The sequence below is a fragment of the Xenopus laevis genome, chromosome 1S, assembly GCF_017654675.1.
Source record: "Xenopus laevis strain J_2021 chromosome 1S, Xenopus_laevis_v10.1, whole genome shotgun sequence".
Classification (NCBI taxonomy): Eukaryota; Metazoa; Chordata; class Amphibia; order Anura; family Pipidae; genus Xenopus; species Xenopus laevis.
In genome coordinates, this window is record NC_054372.1 from 139,231,465 (window position 1) to 139,253,727 (window position 22,263).

Sequence of the window (22,263 nt, forward strand, 5' to 3'; positions counted from 1 at the left end):
TCCTGGAGCGTGCCGTGCGACGAGTGACAGATGAGGCTGTAGACCAGCGTGACGAGGAGCTGGAAGCGCACGATTTCTGGTCGGAATCACCAGAACGAACCCAGGCACCTGCTGCAACGCAGGGAGAGGTGCCAGAAGTGGAGTCAGAGGAGGAAGGTGGCTTTGTGGAGGAGGAGGAGGAGGACCAACAGGAGCAGGCTTCCCAGGGGGCTAGTGGTGACCTTTTGGGGACCCCTGGTCTTGTACGTGGCTGGGGGAGGAGACCGTGGATGATGCAGTCCTTGATAATGAGGAAGCGGAGATGGATAGCTCTGCATCCAACCTTGTGAGAATGGGGTCTTTCATGCTGTCATGCCTGTTGAAGGACCCCCGTATCAAGAGGCTTAAGGAGAAGGACCTGTACTGGGTCGCAACGCTACTAGACCCTCGGTACAAGCATAAAGTGTCAGAAATGTTACCAACATACCACAAGTCCGAAAAGATGCGGCATTTACAAACCAGCCTGCAAAACATGTTGTACAATGCTTTTAAGGGTGATGTCACTTCAGGAACTCATCAACATTCCAGGGGCAGAGGTGCCAGTAATCCTGCCATGAGCACACCTGCAAGGACAAAGCCCTTTGGCCAGTCTGTAACGTCAGACATGCAAATGTTTTTCTGTCCAAGGTAGCGCCACAACCCTTCTGGATCCACCCTCAAAGAACGCCTCGACCGGCAGGTAGCGGACTACCTGGCATTAACTGCAGATATCGACACTCTGAGGAGCGATGAACCCCTGGACTACTGGGTGCGCAGGCTTGATCTGTGGCCAGAGCTGTCACAATTTGCCATGAACCTCTTGTCTTGCCCAGCCTCAAGTGTGCTCTCAGAAAGGACCTTCAGTGCAGCAGGAGGGATTGTAACTGAGAAGAGAACTCGCCTAGGTCACAAAAGTGTCGATTACCTGACCTTTATTAAAATGAATGAGGGGTGGATCTCGGAGGGTTACTGCACGCCGGAAGACTTGTTCTGACTTCTATGCAGCTGTCCTTCTCTTCAAGCCTCATGACTCCACACACAGCTGTCCTTTAGCGTCCTCCTCCTCCCTCCGCCACCGTTACAAACTAGGGTGCAAACCCTACTGGTTTAATTTTTTCTGGCCTCTGTGCTTCAGTGGCTGCAACCAAAAAAACTGGGCAAACAATGTCTACAAGGTCAACGTATGGCAAAAAAATGACTATTTTCAGCATTTATATGGCATATTTTTTCTGGCAACTGTGCTTCAGTGGCTGCGTCCAAAAAAATGCATATTTTCTGCATTTATATGGCATAATTTTTCTGGCCTCTGTGCTTCAGTGGCTGCAACCAAAAAAATGCATATTTTCAGCATTTATATGGCATAATTTTTCTGGCCTCTGTGCTTCAGTGGCTGCAACCAAAAAAATTTATATTTTCAGCATTTATATGGCATAATTTTTCTGGCCTCTGTGCTTCAGTGGCTGCAACCAAAAAAATGCATATTTTCAGCATTTATATGGCATAATTTTTCTGGCCTCTGTGCTTCAGTGGCTGCAACCAAAAAAATGCATATTTTCAGCATTTATATGGCATAATTTTTCTGGCAACTGTGCTTCAGTGGCTGCGACCAAAAAAATGACTATTTTCAGCATTTATATGGCATATTTTTTCTGGCCTCTGTGCTTCAGTGGCTGCGGCCAAAAAAACTGGGCAAACAATGCCTACAAGGTCAACGACGTTGACCTTGTAGGCATTGTTTGCCCAGTTTTTTTGGCCGCAGCCACTGAAGCACAGAGGCCAGAAAAAATATGCCATATAAATGCTGAAAATAGTCATTTTTTGCCATATACGTTGAGTCAACGTATGGCAAAAAATGACTATTTTCAGCATTTATATGGCATATTTTTTCTGGCCTCTGTGCTTCAGTGGCTGCGGCCAAAAAAACTGGGCAAACAATGCCTACAAGGTCAACGACGTTGACCTTGTAGGCATTGTTTGCCCAGTTTTTTTGGCCGCAGCCACTGAAGCACAGAGGCCAGAAAAAATATGCCATATAAATGCTGAAAATAGTCATTTTTTGCCATACGTTGACTCAACGTATATGGCAAAAAATGACTATTTTCAGCATTTATATGGCATATTTTTTCTGGCAACTGTGCTTCAGTGGCTGCGACCAAAAAAACTGGGCAAACAATGCCTACAAGGTCAACGTATGGCAAAAAATTACTATTTTCAGCATTTATATGGCATATTTTTTCTGGCAACTGTGCTTCAGTGGCTGCAACCAAAAAAACTGGGCAAACAATGTCTACAAGGTCAACGTATGGCGAAAAATGACTATTTTCAGCATTTATATGGCATATTTTTTCTGGCAACTGTGCTTCAGTGGCTGCAACCAAAAAAACTGGGCAAACAATGTCTACAAGGTCAACGTATGGCGAAAAATGACTATTTTCAGCATTTATATGGCATATTTTTTCTGGCAACTGTGCTTCAGTGGCTGCGTCCAAAAAAACTGGGCAAACAATGCCTACAAGGTCAACGTATGGCAGTTGTTTAAAGAGAACAGTAGATTACTAGCCAGCAAAGCTACCTAAGCTAAAATGTCCCTCAAATCCCTGCAGACTTCTGTCCCTCCAATACAGAGCAGTATCAAGCAGATTACTAGCCAGCAAACTTACTATCATCTGTCCCTGAAATCACTAACAGCTCTCCCCCTACACTATCTCTTCCAAGCACACACAGGCAGATTTTTCAGATACATTTTTGCCCTTGATCCCCCTCTGGCATGCCACTGTCCAGGTCGTTGCACCCTTTAAACAACTTTAAAATCATTTTTCTGGCCAGAAATTTTTTTTTTAGATGTTAAAGTTCGCCTTCCCATTGAAGTCTATGGGGTTCGCGAACCGTTCGCGAACCGCTCGCGTTTTTGCGCAAGTTCGCGAATATGTTCGCGAACTTTTTTTCCGACGTTCGCTACATCCCTATCCGTGAGATAGTCCTATAAAATACACTGTGTATAATCCCTGCTGTGCAGTGTTGAGAAAGTGCCATGTGCCCACATCGAAACATAATATATCATATGGCATCATCTGGAAACCCATATATATATATATATAAAATCCAAAAAGATAAGGTGCACACTGGGATCCTTTGTAGCTTTTAAAAAGTAAATTTTATTAAATACATGTTAAAAAGAGGTCACCGTTTCGGTCTGTTCCTAAGACCTTTATCAAGACCAATATATATATATATATATATATATATATGTAGGGATGTGAAAATCTTAGACACCCTTACACTTTATTGACAGGCACATCCTTAGCTATTTGGATACCTAAGTGGGTCCTAAAACACAGTTGGGAGGAGTACTGTGCTCCTGTGCTTATGTAACCCCTGTAATTCACACTGTGACCTGAGTGGCGCTGTGCCAGAGTATAAAAGGTTTAGGAGCCATGTGCTCTGGGTCCATTGCTTTAGCCCAACCAAACAGGCTGGAAGGGAATGGGTAGTGCTGACCCTAGAGTCCAGTACCCTAGTAAGTAGATAGCTATACTTGTTCATAGATCACTCTAGGAGTGATAGAGAGGTTAATTAGTTGAGCAGCTCAAGGCTCCTACGAGGAGATTAGTGGGATTAAGATCCCTGGGTAATACTGACCCAGAGAGGGACTAAATGTGTTGAGATTAGGGATGGTAGGTTTCCCCTAAGAGCAACCAGGAGTGCCTGAGTACTGAAGATATATTAATACCCACACCTGCTGCAACTACTCTCTGCTGCTATTCCCTGGCCTGTGGGGATTCAGCCTATGCGTGCTGTGAGTATAAGCTCCTTTAATGCTGCTGTGGTATTTGATGCTCCATTGTGGATAATTGTACTGATCATCTTCATGCTTTATTGTTCAATAAATATTCTTTTGGTTTACTGTTAAAGAACTATTGGCGCCCATCATTGTGCTATTGCACCGAGTTGCAGTTGCACTACACCCTTCCTCCACTTCGTTGCGAGGGCTTGCCCCTGAGAAAGAGAGCTCATTTGTGGTGAGAGCCCACAAAGGAAAGTAGCTATAACTGCTAAAGTAGAAGCAGTTTACTATAGCGCTACATTTTGGCGCCCAACGTGGGGCTCTAAAGGGTTAACTGTAACCATTAATTGTTATACTGCACGCAGCCTAGTGTGACAGGCGCTGCGTGTGCGGACTCAGTAGGAAAAAGGCACCTTACTGTGGGGAAAGTCTGTAGTTCTTATTCCCCCAGTGCTGCCATACTGATTCCAGTGAGAAGTGTATTGTTTGCTTGGTTCTGTCCTTATTAAACATTATGGCTCCCCTATCTGAAGCTGCAATGTGGGATTGGTCCCTGGATATGGGAGCGGATCCTGAATACACATTTATGGTAGATGATGTACCTGAGAAATGTCCCATAGACGTTGTGAATCAATCGCTAATGGGAAATTCTATATTTGATGCGTTTGCTTATGTAGCTAGAGAACCCTCAGACAAGAAGGGATTTGTCCGGCTCTTATATTGGGTTCCTGTAGTGCCCCAGAAAAGCACATGGCCTTCTAGAGTCTATCCGATGGGAGTCCAGAGCGAAGGGTGCCCTTGTCGGTACCAGAGCCCGCCAACACTCCCTCCATTTGGGTTTCAGCTAGCTCCTTTTAGTGACTGTGTAACTGACTCTTTTAACTGCTCGAGTTTATTGGGAGAACAAGAGGGCTGCAGCACTAAAGTGTCTGATGATTATGAGATTAATGTGTCTACCCCTGGGCTTAATCCGTTCCTAGCTGATGATGTCAAGGACTGTAGTGTCAGTTTGCCCGTTGAGGAATGTCCTAATATTGCCCAGGAAAAAGACCCGTTGGTGGATAGCTGTCTTGCTACACCGCCACCTATTCCCCCTCGCACAGGAAAAGTGGCTGTTAAGAAATTCTCTGCTGCGCCACACCCTGTGCCCTGGACCTGCCCAGAAGGGGTTAAGTCAGAAAGCCCGCGAAGAAGTAAGGGGCATACTCACTCACCTCTAGGAGGCGTTACTGAGGAGATGTCGCGACATCCTAATTTAAAAGATAGCTTGGCTGGCATATCCTGTTTGCCGTTCATGCTGCTAGGATCTTCGGAGCTAGTGGACTGTGACCCGAATTCTGTTATGGAGCCGATTTCCGAACCCGTTGTTCCGGAGCTGCCCATGGAGCCTTTGCCTCGTCGAGCGAGAGCTGATTCCGTTCCTATCCGGGTGGAGGCTGAGTGGCAGTACATATACCAAGGAACCTTTACCCCAAGTGAATGGGGAACAATGATTCCGGCCTGTGGCGTGTGCGACTTGGAAGCACCCAACGCCTTGGAAGATCCGGAGAGTGTTTGTTTCCAGTGTGAAGCTCATCTGTGGATGGGACCATTCAAGCGGGCTGATCAACCTCCCTTGGTGGACCGAATACGGGACAAGGTGAGCGGCAAAACTATTCTCATCTATAACGAGATAGAGGGTGCCCCCGGGGTGGTAGCGGCTGCAAGCCCCATATCTGGAGCCGCACCCAAGCTTGTCTCCGGCCCCGCTCCAGAGCTTGTCCATACACCAGTCCCTGAGCCTGCTATGGACTTTGTTTCTATGCCCGAGTCTGTCTCAGTGTCTGCAACAGTGCCGGCTTTAAAACTCAGTGAGGTTAAGTTCATGTGCGATTGTGCCTCGCAGACTGATCTGATCATACCAGGGGGAGAGGAACTTGTGACCGCCGCTGCGGGTCACGAAAGAGTGCCGTCCGGCTGGGCGGCTGATGTGACTCCTAATATCCCCTTGCTAAAGTCCGAGGGTGAACAAAATATTTTGGCGTGTCCTGCGCCTTTGCCTCTTAAAGCGTCTTCCCCAGTTTCAGATGTACCAGGGGGAGACTTGAATTCCTTACTAACAGTTGAGGACCCTGACTGTTGGGTCCCCGGCACACCCCAAGAGAACTTTCCAGAAGGGGTGTGGCACGTGTTAGAGCCTGATGTAGCTTGCAGGGCTGAAGCTGCTCTTGTATCCTCAGAGGAGGAAATGTCTCAGCCGTTCATATCTAGCTATGCTGAGCCTGATGTTTCATGGGAGGTGAATTCAAATCCTGAATTGCTCCATGCCTCAGAAGAGGAGAATGTTGGAACTGACCAGGAGCCTCTTGTGACGATTTGCCCCAAAGATGATCCTTTGCCCCGCAAAGTATTGCTCAGTGGCATGGGACTTCATGGGGATTTAACAGTGACTGTCTATACAGCCCTAGCTGTTCCTGCACCACTTCCAGTCCTTAGTTCTGATGTGGACTGGAGGAAGTTTTCCTTTGGCAGGTTGGGGACCATTGCTCCTGTTGCACCAACCATTCGAGATCCTCCAATCCTGGAGGATGAGGAGGACCTGTTAGAAAAGTTGATCTCTGCCAGTGTGGACAGTGATGGAGATTCCACATTGGACCTTCCGGCTCAGGTCAGATGTCAGAGCCGACGATCTGTGGCTAGTGAGCCAACAAAGAATGTGTGCTCCCAGGTGACAGTGTTTCAAACTCCTAGTGAGCCAGGAGAGAGCACTCACGTGTCGGAGCTGTACCATCACGAGTGGGGTAAGATATCCCTAGAGAGGGAGAAAGGACTGGTTGCTACCATTCCAGTTGTTGCTGATGACTCCATCCTCAAAAGAGCCCCTGGATGGGAAGAATATGAAGAGGAAACTCCTGAAGCCGTGTCTGAGCCAACACCTTCTATAGAGAGACCTTCCAGTTTCACTGCACCTCCCATCATTGGTCCTGAGGAGGAAAAAGATTTTTGGGTGCTGCCAGGACGGGCAGACCCCAATGTATTCACCTCTGTATCCAGAGTACAGAGGGTGATAAATTTTCATGTTCATAGAACTTGGGGATATTTCATGCCCTATGCACCACTGTGGGTGTACGAGAAGGTGGCGGCATCTTATGAAAATTGGCTCATAGATGAGATTCTTCGCAAAGAAAAGATGCACCACAGTTGCCTTACCAATCCTGACAAAGTGAGGAGAGAGCAGGATTGGCAGTACCTGCGTTCCATAGAAAGGGAATGGTGGTATGGCCGCACCATTCTAAAGAATGCCGTGAAAAGCTGTGGCAAGTATAACCCCACCAAGTACTTCAACTTGGAAGTCTATTTGGGAGATGGACAGTGGGTGGACAAACCTCATCCCAAATACTACATCCCCTATGAAGATACTTAGGCAAGATTTCTTCACATGATTTAATCTGCTGGTGGGTGGGTGTTTATTTCTTGGTTTCACTGCTGATACTCCATTGGGAGTTTGTTTGTAGCTATTTTTGAGCTATCTGCCTATTTTCCTGTCCCTTCAAAGTGACTGAACTTTCTACAGGGGAGGATTGTTTTTCATTTTACTCCAGTTGGAGTTAGGCCCAAGGACTGTTTTAGTTAATACCTGCCCGTTGGTAGGTTCATCCAATTTCTCCTAAGTGCATTTTCAAAGAGGATTGGGGGTTCGACTATTTGATGGACTAGAATACTGATTGTGTTTGAACTGCAGTAGTTCTAACTTGTGTTCTTTTGCAGGTGTACTGATAAAAGTTTACCTGTTCATGAATGAAACTGTGCTATTGATATGTTCTCTTTCAGTTATGCCATTGTACCTGGGTTACTCAGGAGAGTTACCCCGAAGAGGTTATAAGATAATGGTATAGTAATGCAATGTGTTCTTTGAAAAGGTTTCTTGCATGATGTGCCTTAACTGCTATATTTTCAGTATTGATTTTTTTTTTGAAGGTTCCTTGCCGGGACGGAAGGAATTCACCAGGGGGAGAATGTAGGGATGTGAAAATCTTAGACACCCTTACACTTTATTGACAGGCACATCCTTAGCTATTTGGATACCTAAGTGGGTCCTAAAACACAGTTGGGAGGAGTACTGTGCTCCTGTGCTTATGTAACCCCTGTAATTCACACTGTGACCTGAGTGGCGCTGTGCCAGAGTATAAAAGGTTTAGGAGCCATGTGCTCTGGGTCCATTGCTTTAGCCCAACCAAACAGGCTGGAAGGGAATGGGTAGTGCTGACCCTAGAGTCCAGTACCCTAGTAAGTAGATAGCTATACTTGTTCATAGATCACTCTAGGAGTGATAGAGAGGTTAATTAGTTGAGCAGCTCAAGGCTCCTACGAGGAGATTAGTGGGATTAAGATCCCTGGGTAATACTGACCCAGAGAGGGACTAAATGTGTTGAGATTAGGGATGGTAGGTTTCCCCTAAGAGCAACCAGGAGTGCCTGAGTACTGAAGATATATTAATACCCACACCTGCTGCAACTACTCTCTGCTGCTATTCCCTGGCCTGTGGGGATTCAGCCTATGCGTGCTGTGAGTATAAGCTCCTTTAATGCTGCTGTGGTATTTGATGCTCCATTGTGGATAATTGTACTGATCATCTTCATGCTTTATTGTTCAATAAATATTCTTTTGGTTTACTGTTAAAGAACTATTGGCGCCCATCATTGTGCTATTGCACCGAGTTGCAGTTGCACTACACCCTTCCTCCACTTCGTTGCGAGGGCTTGCCCCTGAGAAAGAGAGCTCATTTGTGGTGAGAGCCCACAAAGGAAAGTAGCTATAACTGCTAAAGTAGAAGCAGTTTACTATAGCGCTACATATATATATATATATATATATATATATATATATATATATATATATATATATATATATATATATATTCAATATGCTTAGCTGGTGCACTCTTAACAATCTACAGCTGCCTGGGTGCTGGTCAGCACATTAGTATGCAGTAAACAAAAAGTTTAAGTAAACTTTTAGTATGTTATAGGCTAATTCCCAGTAACTTTTCAGTTGGTCTTCATCTTTTTTTTTTTTTTATAATTTCTGTATTACCGTATTTCCCTTCTTTTTACTTTTTCCACCATTCCATCAAATGGGGGGTAATTGACCCCATCTAAAAAAACAAATGTTCTGTAAGACTACAAATGTATTGTTATTGCTACTTTTTATTAGTCATGCTTTTATTCAGGCACTCTCCTATTAATATTCCAGTATCTTATTCAAAACAATGCATGGTTACTAGGGTAATCTAGACCTAGCAACCATATTGCCAGATTTGCAAACTGTGGAAATGCTGAATAAAAAAGCTAAATAACTCAAAAACCACAAATAATATAAAATCAAAGGCAATTGCAAATTGTCTCAGAATATCACTCTCTACTGTATACTAAAAGTTAAAGGTACAGAAACATCAAAAAAGCATTTAAAAGTAATTAAAATATAATGTACTGTTGCCATGCATTGGTAAAAGTTATGTGTTTGCTTTAGAAAGACAACTATAGTTCATGTAAATAGGGTATTATATAGCCATGGGGGCAGCAATTCAAGCTGAAAAAGGAGATAAAGCAGAGGCTATTTAGCAGATGTAGGGACATAATAGGGACATATTCATATGTCCATATGGCTTTAAATCCCACATTTCCTTATCTCCCTAGTTGCTGGGCAGATGCCCGTGTATCTAGTCAAAACTCATGCTCTATTGCTATAAGCTGGACATTAACCTTTATAAATAGCCCAAAATAGTGTTACACAGATAAGTACTGAATTAGAATACAGTTATAGGACCGTGTTATTCAGAATCCTCGGGTCATGGAGCTTTCTGCATGATGGATCTTTCTGTAATTTGGATCTTCTATTATAAAATCATGTAAAATGAAATAAACCTATTAAGATGGTTTTGCTTCCATATAGGTTTAATTATATGTTAGTTTGGATCATTTTTAAAAAAGTTGGATAAAATGGACTCTATGGAAGACACCCTTTCCGTAATTCAGAGCTTTCCGGATAACGAGTTTCTGGATAACGGGTCCCATACCTGCCTATTCCAAGCCCTATTCATGTTGAGCAAGGGGAGTATGCAATGGGTGCGGGGAGTCCAGCAGGGGTCTGCTTCTTCAGTCAAAATCATAGTTACATTGGGTTGAAAAAACACCAAAGTCCACCAAGTTCAACCCTTCCAAATGAAACCCAGTGTTAATACATACACACACCCACTGAAACTATATATACCAATATCTATATTCATTGTAAATTTTAGTATCACTATAGCCTTGGATATTATACATGTCCAAGAAATAATCAAAGCCCCCTCATAAAAAATGGTTTCACATATGATCTTTTTACAGAAGGGCCTGGAAAATGATATGGTGGGGGGGCAGGTCCCAAAGTTACGCTCCTGGGTGGGGTGTACTGCACCTTTTAAAAATGGTATAATCTTCTATAATACTTCTGATACATCATTCATGTGCTCTAATAAGAGAATATGAGAAAATATCACAGGGGTAGTGATGGGCAAATAAAACGCAGAGATTCTGCGTCGAATTTCCATGTTTCGCCACAAGTGAATTAATTTGTAAAACTGCAGCGACAATTCGACAGGAAAAAATCTGCTACGTCAAAAAAAATGTGACCCGCACAAAAATGATCATGCGTTAAAATTATTCGGACACCCATTGACTTTAATGCGTTTGAACCAAATAGTCGTGTGTATAATAATTGTCGCTCGCGTCAATTTTTTTGGCAACTATTGACTTCATCGCGAAGCGAAACTGCACAGATTTGCCCCATCACTACACAGGTGGCAAAGTAAGGTAATTTCCATTGTAACCTGGCCGAGCAGCATCTGTTTCATACATAAAGTCCAGCACAAAGTCTGGATTTAGATATCACTTTATAGTGTTTGTCCCCATGAATCAGCACAGGACACTGAAAGATAATCTATATCACAGCTTCCAGTAATAAAATATACTCACCTTTGTATGAACTCATCATCTGGAATAGAATAGACTAGAAATATACCATGCCTGTTGCAGAATATCTCTCCTGACAATGCAATGAGTCATTTACAGTTTCCTTTTTCTCAATAAAACACACTTAAGCTTCACCCAGACTCCATGCTGCTTTCCATTGCACACTATATCTTTTAGATTCCTAGTACAGGCCTGCTTGGTAAATTCTTAACAGATTTAATTCTGAATTCTTGCTGGCCTCTGCAGATGCCAATAAGATAAAAGGTCATTCCTAATTAAGCTACTCACAGTCTAAACATGTATTTTGTCAAATATGGCAAAGCTGATTAAATTCCTAGCAGAAAAGGGGGCAGTGTATAAAAGCAACGGGGGGGCAATAAAATAGCAAAAAATTGTAACTGTAACTGAAAGTTATTCAAATGGCGATGCAAATGGTGGTCAGTGGTGTTGTGTGACTACAAATGGTAAATTCTCTGCTTGGAGTAGGATTCACAGCTTTTAGGTTGTTGGAATGTAGTTGGACCACAGTTTAATTTATTCATTAATGGCAAATTAAAAGGGGATGGAATTTGTAAGTAATGTATCAGTGTTTGCAGACGATAAAACTATGGAGCCCAATTAATTCCATCCAAGGTGCAGCATACTTGCAACAGGATCGTGACAAACTGGCAATCTGGGCAGCTAAGTGTCAGATGAGATTCATTGTCAATAAATGTAAAGTCTTTGCACCTGGGACTTAAAAATATGTAGAGACCCTGAGGGTTAAGTGTGTCTTGGTTTTTTTTTGAGCAGGGGGTGCGATTAGGCCAGGGCCCGCACCCCCTCAGGGCCCCCCGGCAGCTCGCATGCCACTGATTCCGGGCTTACGGAATCTATTTTTGTGTAATAGATGAATATAGCATTGTGCTTGAGATGTGAGCATTTTACCATTTAACTGGAATTAATCACGTTTTAATCTCAATAAAGTGTATTTTTATTGATAAAGATTTATTTGGAATTTATTTAAGAGCACTATTATCTAGTTTATGTAGGTTAAGTGTTTTACTCAGGCAGTTTCCCCTGTATTTAGACACTTAAGTGGTCCTTTGATTTACCCAGGCAGCTATTGTCCCTTTTTCCTGGGTCTATTGTAATTTTATCTGTTCAAGGTTTGCCCAGTAGGTGGCAGTATCATTTTATATAAAAGGGAGAGCACATGTGCTCAGGGTTCTCTTCCTGGATCCAACCTTGTGGGGAAGTGGGTACAGGATTGATTCTGAGCCGGTGGCAGGCCTTGGTTAGGGACAGTTTTATTTAGTGATTGGAGTCCACCTGAGGGTAAGGTGTTTAAAGGGCCATTGCACACTGCTGGGAGTTGCCCACAGACTAAGGGTGCCCAAGTTACACTGGCAACAAGTTACCCTACACATATCTCAGGCCCACCTACGGGTGTGCTAAGAATACAGAATATCCCCTATTTAAAAACATCGGGAGTCACTTATGAGGTCTATAATAATATATAGGTACAAGGCTGCATGTTGAATCAAATTCACAATTTTTGGATTTTGACAAATATAAAAGCCTTCACAAAAGGTTCCACCCAATCCTACACCACATCTGAATCCTAATTTGAATATTTAAATTAGAGGGAAAAAAATGCATTGATTTTAAAAAAATTACACGACAAGGGTTCAGAATTGGTGCAGCTGAACACTTTGTATTTAGCATATATATTATATAAAATATATAAATATTATGTTTGTTTTGTTAAATCAAGGATAAAACTAGCAATAGTACCCATTTTTTAAAAAAAACACTCACTGAAAATGAATAAATGGCCAGGAATTAAAATAGACTTTGGGGCATCGCTACACTTCGACAGGCAAAAATTCACTCAGACAACGCTAATTCACTGGAATGCGTGAGTTTCGTTGTGGGCGATGAATGCTGGCGACGTTTTGCTAGCGTTACTTCGGCAATGCAAATTCCGCAAATAGCGCAACTTAGCTAGAGGTCTTGCACTCAGGTTAATTTGCATACTACGGGAAATTTAAAGTTGAATGGACGTATTTGTTACAGCAAATACATTGCATTACACAAGTACAGGGAACCTTAATAAAGAAAATATAGTTGTTATAATGCCCTACACATGAACCCATTGTATAGTTAATGTTATATATGTTAGAAAATGTATGGGAGAACCCGGTTACCCAAAAATTGTAAGGACTTTTGCAGGCTATAACTCTAAAAAAAAAGGAAAAGACGCCAGCGTTTTTTGGACTTAGAAGCTTTTTCCACTAAAAAATATGACGTAAGTGACAGAGGATTGAGGAAGATCTATGCACTCCAGTGCACTTCGCCTGGTCTGAGCTGGTGAAGGCAAGTCTGGTGAAAGAGGTAAAATCAGCATTTTAGGGAATTTGTGCAGTTAAGTCCATTCGCCAGAACAAGCAAACTGACGCTATCGTTAGCCATTTTGCCCTCAAGTAAATCTGCCCCTTAATCTTGTTAAGTCCCTGGTATTTGACAAAAAAAGCAAGATATTTTTAAATATTTAATTTTTTTGCAGTTTCTAAAGAAAATAATGAAATATAAAATCCTACCTTCGGCCATTTTGGGTTCAACAGTCGAGCTTTGATAGCATCATCCAGAGACTTCTCATACTGCTGAATTTTCAGAAAGGCGGCAGACCTGTTACTGTAGAGTATACAGTTTTGAGGATCCACCTGCAAAGTTTCAGTATAGAGATCGATGGCCAACTGAAAGTCTCCATTTTTACAGGCTTCATTGCTGTGGCGGACTTTCTCAATAAATTCTTCCTTGCTCAGTACTGAATTGTCCACTACTTTTCCACTGAAAGCTTTTGTTCCAGTAACTGAAGACTAAAAACAAAAGAACACAATATTATATATTGTATTATATCTTTACATAAGCAAGAATATATGAATGCTGACTATGCCAGTGCGTCTAGACCTAAGGTTTTCCAAGGTTCTGGCTCAAGCCCCCTTATTGATGCTCAACATTTAGTCAGTTCTCCCAAACCCCATTATTTATACTAGGAATGCACCAAACACAGCATTTTTGGATTTGGTAGACGACTGACTCCAAATACCAAACCAATCCTAATTTACATATTTAAGTTTGAGGGAAATAAATCACATCATGTCTAAAGTAAAGATATTCACTTTCAGTTTTCCCAGAGCTTTAACACACTCAAATTTGGTTTGGCTGAACGCTTAGGATTTGGCTTAAATTTGGCTTAATACATTAATTTATTAAGATAAATTGCAAAGCGCATAAAGGAGGACCTTGTGTCATTTTACAATAATTTCTAGAGTTTCCATTTCCATTAAAAGACCAGTTGAAACAGTATCCAGTTTAAAAATTATGTTTGACTTCAAACTAATGCCAAGCACCTATTACCAGCCATCAACTGGGGTGCTTAGAAGTCAGATTTAATATATATATATTTAACAATTCTGTTTATTGAAATGAATAGAGAAATATAAAAACAGTGCGGATATAGTCAATTTGTGCATTTGCATATTTAAAGAACAAAGTCAACAATAACCTTGACAGATTACAGTTTGTTTATGGTGTAGAGTCTTTACAGTTGTATATTGCTAGTCATTTGTAACATAGCATGTGTGGAAGGCATGGTAGAGTTATGTCTATGGGTTGGCAGTAAGTTATACAGGTTGGAGTGTTGAGGGAGGTCACAGGGATAGCCCCTATGTAAGGGGAGTTAGTTAAGAGGCAGCTGAATTAGGGTAGCAGGAGTTTAAGGCCTTGCACCCCTGGGTGGGGTCCCCATCACATATCTTCTTCCAGGTCTAACCAGACACCCCATATTTTAAGAAAATTTTCAGGACAGTTTCTTCTCATGTACATCAAATTATATAAAGGTATCGCTTTCCAAATGAGATCTAACCAGTATAGGACTGTTGAGCCATGGTAGCCTTCCAGTGAATAGCTATAGTCTTTTTGGTATACATAAGGAGAATAGACAAATGGGTACAATATATGTGTCAGTTCGGGGAGAATGATCATCTTAAAGAGGCTGATCCTGCCAGAAAGGGAGAGTGGCAGGGATGACCATGTCTCAACCTTAGACTCAATATACCTAAGAACCAGGGAGAGATTTAATTCTACAAATTTCTCGAGGTCTCTGTGAATCCATGTCCCCAGGTATTTAAAAGACCCTGTCCAAGAGAGGCCATGCAGGATTGTAGAGACCTCCGGGGCTTTGGGGTCAATACCAAAGAGTATAGACTTAGTCCAATTGATCTTGAGGCCATAGTGGGCCGTATGTGTAGATATAATATATTAAAAATAAATAGGCAAAAAATGTTCCTTGGACAAAAAGGGTCTAACAAACTTTTCTTGACTTTTCTTTAACCATATAGTCCATATAGACATGCTATAATAAACCATTCCACCACTTATCAGAATAGCTCCAGGTTTTTGCCTCCTGCTTGTTTCTCCCCCCCCCTGGCTTTTGTCACCAATACTAGAATACTAAACTAACTGCAGTGGGTAGATAGAGGTACATAGGCAACATAAATATATTAGGGATATCCATCTCTTCTCATGGGGCTCAGTGCTGGTAAGCAGTAACAGAGAAGTTGAAAGAAGAGAGATTAAAATAAAAAAGTAAAATCAATGCAGAAAAAAAAACCATATATACAGGTATGGGATCTTTTATTTGGAAGCCCATTATCCAGAAAGCTTCGAATTATGGAAAGGCATAGACTCTATTTTAGATACAGTAAATAATCTTTTCAATGTAATAGAACAGTACATTGTAATTAGGGATGCACCGAATCCAGGATTTGGTTCGGGATTCGGCCAGGATTTGGCTTTTTTGAGCAGGATTTGGATTCGGCCCAATCCTTGTGCCCGGCCGAACCGAATCTGAATCCTAATTTGCATATGTAAATTAGGGGCAGGTAGGGAAATCACATGACTTTTCATCACAAATGAATTTTTTCCACTTTTTCCTTTCCTGCCCCTAATTTGCATATGCAAATTAGGATTCGGTTCAGTATTCAACCGAATCTTTCACTAAGGATTCGGGGATTCTGCCAAATCCCAAATAGTGGATTCGGTGCATCCCTAATTGTAATTGTTTCAAACTAAGATACAGTTAATCCTTAGAAGCAAAATCAGCCTATTGGTTTTGTTTAATAGGTCCCATAGCACCATAGCAGTCCCAAAGGCACTGCTTAAGCTTTAAGTGCTTAAACTGGATTGCCAAATCAAGAGACCAGTCATCCCTAAAATAGGATGTATTGATATAACAAGTTGAACAGAATCCTTCTACAATGGTTCTTAAAGGGAAGCCATGCAATAAATATGCATTAGCTCTAACGTTACAATAAATCAATCAACAGCATTATAGTATTTAAAGGGGTGGTTCTTTTGTATCTTATAGAATGACTAATTCTAAGCAACGCTTCATTTGGTTGTCATTGTTTATTTTTCATAGTTTTTAAAATATTAGCCTTCTTCTTCTAAAGCTAAATCAGCTTTCAAACGGGGGGTCACTGACCCCATCTAAAAAATAAATTCTCTGTAAGGCTACAAATGTAATGTCATTGCTATTTTTTATTACTCATCTTTCTATTCAGGCCTCTCCTATTCATATTCCAGTCTCCTATTCATATCAATGCATGGTTGCTAGGATAATTTGTACCTAGCAACTAGATCTTATGAAACTGCAAACCAGAGAGAGGCTGAATAAAAATCTAAATAACTCAAAAAACACAAATAATAAAAAATGAAATCTCATTGCAAGTTGACTCAGAATATCACTCTCTACATCATACTAAAAGTTAACTCCTTTAAACCTCATACATACAAATAAGCATTTAATATTTATTTAATAAGCAATAAGCTTTGAAAATTAATAATGGATGGTATACAAAAAAGGTAAAAAGAAAGCAATTTGGGCAAAATGAGCCCTGGATTCATCTGCTCCTCTTTATGGAGTATATTTATCAAACAGTGAAGTTAGAGATGGCCATAGTCTGCTAGAGTGAAATTCTGCCACTCTCCATTCATTTCTATGGGTTTTTGAAAGGCGTATTTATCAAAGGATGAACTTTGACTTTCACCCGTTGATAAATACTCTTTTAAAAATCCCATAGAAGTTAGAGATGGCCATAGTCTGCTAGAGTGAAATTCTGCCACTCTCCATTCATTTCTATGGGATTTTGAAAGGCGTATTTATCAAAGGATGAACTTTGACTTTCACCCGTTGATAAATACTCTTTTAAAAATACCATAGAAATGAATAGAGAATGGCGGAATTTCAATCTAGTAGACTGCAGCCATCTATAACTTTACTCTTTGATAAAAATACCCCATATATCTGCTCTCATCTCCCCATATACTTCCACCCAGGTCCTGCATTCAGATTAACACAATCTATTAAAGTTCACCCCAAGAGGGGAATTGTGTATACATTTTTTTCACCCATCGCACCAGCCTCTGGAATGTTGTACAAGCTTGCATCAGGACAGCTCCCACACTAACACTTTTCTCAAAGATCCTTAAAAATCCCTTTCTAGAGGAAGCACTTTGCTAGTCTTCTTCTGTAGCAGCAAACCCTTGACCTGTTCACTTGTTCCCCTCCCCATATTGTTTCATGTCTGTCTCCTCTTCCTAATAAATTAGGCAGGATTTTTTCACTGCCTTACTTATAATAACTGTACCCCTGTTTTTGTTCATGCCTTGTAAAGCACTGTGTACATTTGTGGTGCTTTATAAATTAATACATTAAAAAGAGGAAGCAAGGTCAACTTAACTACTTTGTGTCCACATGCACAGTTACATTTAAATTCGCTACATGTAAACCTGCAAAGCAGTGACTGTGGTTTCAGATATGCAAGACCCCAAAGTGACTGTGGTTTCAGATATGCAAGACCCCAAAGGTCTTTTGAATAAGATAAAGGTATACTGGATCTTTTATTTACAGATGCACTAACCATTAGGCCTCGATTATGAGTTTAATATTAGATGCTTCACTTAAAGTTTGAGGTGTTGAGGTTGAGGTTTATCATAGTCCCTTGAGATATATTAGGAATAGGATGGAGAAAGGATTATTTAGATTTAGGGGGTTATTTACTAAACTCCGAATGCTAAAAACACTAAAAATGTGTGATTTTTTTTTTATAAAATCGGACTTTTAAAAAAATCACCCGAGGATGGAAAAGTCAGAATCTGAAAATCCGGCATCTCAGACCTGTCGAGGTTGCATTAAAAGAAGACCCAATGATTTTTTGATGTGCCCTGGGTTTCGTGCAATATCCTGAAGTTTTTGGGCAAGAATCTGAGTTTCCAGGTGAAAAATCCGAAAAAAAACATGAAAATCAGACTAAAAATCCGAAACAATCTTAAAAATCTCATTTTTTCCCGCAAATTTTTTGGGGAAAATGTAATAATAAATAAGCATAAAAAAACTGAGGGGATTTGATTGAAGTTTGTAACAGGTTACATGGAATAGTAATATGACTAGTGATGGGCGAATTTGTCCCAAAAATTTGCGAAAAATTGTGAAATCAGAAAGTTCAAGAAAAAATCTTGAAACTCGAATGTTTTCACAAAAAAATCATGAAATTCAAACGTTTTCACTAAAAAATCGTGCAATTCGAACGTTTTCACAAAAAAAAATCGTGAAGTTCGAACATTTTCACCAAAAAAAACATGAAAATCAGAAATTGACGGCGAATTTTCACCTGCAAATTTTCACGGGAGATTTACGAATTTATTCCCCAACGTGAAACACAGGAATTCAATGCAAATTCATGCCAAGCGAATCTATTCGCCCATCACTAAATATGACCCCTGAAATTTATGGCTAAAAAGAAGTAAAATTAATGAAGAGGTATGGCCAACCTATTTGTTTTAAACAAATGAAGGAGGGGCTTTAATGGTTTTAAATTTGTGACTGCTGTGATGTTGACATTATCACCTACGATTAAGTAACGAGGGGTGCGAAATGCATAAGGTGGACTGTCATGGGGCCAGTATGTAAACAATTTTTTATTTGTGAATTGAATAAAAAGTTATTTTTTATGGATTTTGAGCTACAGGATGTTTTCTGTGAAATAGATTTTTTCACTGCCTAATTTATAAAAATGGTACCCCTGTTTTTGTTTATGCCTTGTAAAGCACTGTGTACATTTGTGGTGCTATATAAATTAATACATTAAAAAGAGGAAGCAAAGTCAACCTAATTGTTTCAACATGCACAGTTACATTTTTGCTTTTTACCCTTCTGCCTTTGGTAAAAAAATATGCTACATATATAGCAAACCTGCAAAACAGTGACTGTGGTTTCAGATGCAAGAGTTACAAAACACCCCCAGTAGTATCTGTGCAGTGTGCAGGGGTGGAGAGAAGGGTTGTTTGTGCAGTGAGTACAGTTGTACCTATCTACCTTAAAACAACTGGCCTTATGGTATTAAAAAAAATCATCCTTATATAGTTTAAAAGCAAGTCTCTAGAATCTACGGCTAACGAGTAGTGCTCATGATATTTAATTTCCAAATCAGCAACATGACACAGCACCCCTTTAAACCAATGATCCAAAAGAAGTAAACGTTGGCTTAATAGTGTTTTATACATTGTATTGTAAGAACAAACACCTTTTTAATTTTATTATTTTCAGGCTTTACTTGTAATCTTGGTTTAATTAAAATTGGTGATTGTGTAAAAGCAGGAAGATTTAGCTACCAAAGCTGGGAAACACAACAAATGTTGCGCTCTTGGCTAGCTTTCTGGTGACAATCTGATTTATTCCAGCTGTATTTAGTCTTCATTCCCCGTTGCTATAAGAACAGTTGTATTACTTTTTTCATTATAGCAGAGAGGTACATTCTCATCTTCATCAAAATAAATTAAAGATCAATCACTTAATCTGAGTGGCAGGCAATTTGGTTGTGAAACGCTCTCAGCGAGCTGTAGTTTGAGTACATCCCATTGTTGGGAAGGATTAAATCAATGACAAAAATCAACATGTCTGCTTGTTGTGAAAGTTAATGAAAGAGAAGAAAAGGATAGAAATAAATAAGAGATTAATATATTTACCTGTCAACTGTTACAGAGTATTACTACCAAGAAAGTGCAGCCTGTGGTGTCAGGTGCCTGCAGCAAACCTGCCAAAGTGCCAATAATTTAAGTTTAATTGCAGCACTCTGTAAATTGTGCAGTTTGTAGCTGGTGCTTTTATTGACTCCAAATGTGGCAACATTTCTGGCCTGCCCTTTGTCAGTTGTCTACTGTGTGATATCCCTTGTGATTATAAATAGCAAATTGGAGGCTAAGCCCACCTCCAGGCCCAGCCTCCATAAAATAACAAAATATTGTAGTGTACAAAAACAATATTTTTCCATAAATACTTGTTTATCATTATCATTTATTTATATAGCACCGTCAAGATACGCAGTGCTTTACCTTACTTATAACAAACAGGGAATAAATGGTGGATAACAAACAGGGGTTACAGAGTACAATAGGATTAGAGGGCCCTACAAATAAGAGTTTACAAACTAAAGGTTAGGGTACAATTGAAACATTAGGATTTTAGAAACAATTCTGTGATTTTTGATACATCAATGATTGATTAATTAAGATACATTGAATGAGCTTCTTTAAACAGTTGGGTCTTTAAGGAGCACTTGAAAGTTTGGAAAGAAGGAGAAAGTCTGACAGCTCGAGGCAGAGCGTTCCAGAGAAAAGCAGAAGCCTAAGAGAAGTCTTGTAGAGAATGGGCAGAAGTGATCAGAGGAGAAGTGAGGCGAAGATTAGAAGCAGAGTTAAGGTTGCGTGAAGGAGAGTATTTGGAGATCAGAGATGAAATATAGGGATGGGCTTCATTATTAAGGGGCTTGAATGTGTGTGTTTGTAATTTAAATTTGATTCTAGAGGAGATTGGGAGCCAGTGAAGGGATATGCATATGGGAGCAGTGATGTTGAGCGGCGAGATAGATGAATGAGTCTAGCAGCATCATTTAGAACAGATTGGAGTTGTGAAAGGCGACTTGTTGGAATACTTTTAAGGAGTAGGTTGCAGTAATCAAGGCAGGAGATGATGAGAGACTGAATCAGTGTTTTAGTTGATTCTGAACTGAGATATGGTTGTATTCGGGCAATGTTGGGCAGTTGACCATGACAAGATTTTGCAAGTGTTTCAATGTGTGGTGAAAAAGACAGATGTGAGTCTAGGATAACTCCTAGGCAGCGTGCCTGTGTGGTGGAATGAAAGGTGGTGTTGTTTACTGTGAGTGATATCTGAGGGAGAGGGGAAGATCTTGGAGGAAATATAATGAGTTCTGTTTTTGAAAGGTTCAGTTTCAGGTGGCGCTGTGACATCCAGGAGGAGACAGCAAAGAGACAATCTGTAACTTGGGAAAGGACAGAATTAGAAAGATCAGGAGTAGACAAGTAGAGTTGGGTGTCATCAGCATAAAGGTGATACTGAAGTCCAAACAACTGAATATGTTTTCCTAGCAAAGTTGTATAGAACGGGAACAGCAGAGGGCCTAGAACAGAGCCTTGAGGAACTTCAACAGAGAGAGGGAATGTAGAGTAGAAGTAGAGATAGAGAAGGCAACTTAAAAGGAACGGTCAGATAGACAAGATGTAAACCATGAAAGAGCAGTGTCCCGAATGCCAGCTGAGTATAGAATGTCTCGGAGGAGTGTGTGGTCAACTGTGTCAAAGGCTGCAGAGAGATCTAGAAGGATGTGTATGGAATAGTGACCTTTAGACTTTGCCAGTAGAAGATCATTGGTTACTTTAGTGAGTGCAGTTTCAGTTGAGTGTGTTGGGCCGAAGCCAGATTGCAGGGGGGTCGAGAAGGGAGTTGTCAGTGATATGCTGGATCATCCATTTGTAAACAAGCTTTTCTAGTAATTTGGATGTGAATGGAACAAGGAACACCGGAAGATAGTTAACAGGAGAGCTGGGATCAAGGGAAGGTTTTTTGAGGATAGGAGTGATTAGTGCTTGTTTATATAAGGATGGAAAAGTACCAGTAGAGAATGAAAGGTTGAATAGGTGGGTAAGTGCAGGAGAGAGTGTATCAGAGATTGGATAGAGGAGACGAGAGGGTATGGGTCAAGGGAACAGGTTGTGGGTTTTGAGTAGGCTAGAAGTTTGCAACTTTATCTAGTGTTGCGGGGTTGAAGGAGTGCAAAGTGGATGTGAGTGGACTGCACATTAATCTGAGATTGTTGTCAGACAGTATACTCAGTTTATTTGTATAGATCCTCTATAATGAGCTGCTTTGCCTACCTATGCAGCATCAAACTGGGGGGGCCCAGAGGGGAGCCCAATCCAAGCCGCAACCCGCACCTCGACCCCCCCCCCTTGGGTGTATGTGTGTACCTTTTTCAGTGCGCCACAGCTGGGGTCAGGGAGGGAGGCAAGCAGGGCGGGGCCCACCATGTTTTTTCCCGGTGTCCTGCCGGCCCAGTCCAACCCTGT

At 40.9% G+C, this 22,263-nt stretch overlaps 1 protein-coding gene across 1 annotated transcript in view; it reads right to left on the reverse strand.

The window, feature by feature from the left end:
- LOC108707095 (tetratricopeptide repeat protein 28) overlaps nt 1-22,263 on the reverse strand; it is a 354,710-nt gene that overhangs the window by 313,219 nt on the left and 19,228 nt on the right. Inside the window, exon 3 of the mRNA XM_018244049.2 lies at nt 13,374-13,652. Within this exon, the coding sequence (XP_018099538.1) occupies nt 13,374-13,652 (279 nt within the window). The remainder of the gene's footprint in view (nt 1-13,373; nt 13,653-22,263) is intronic.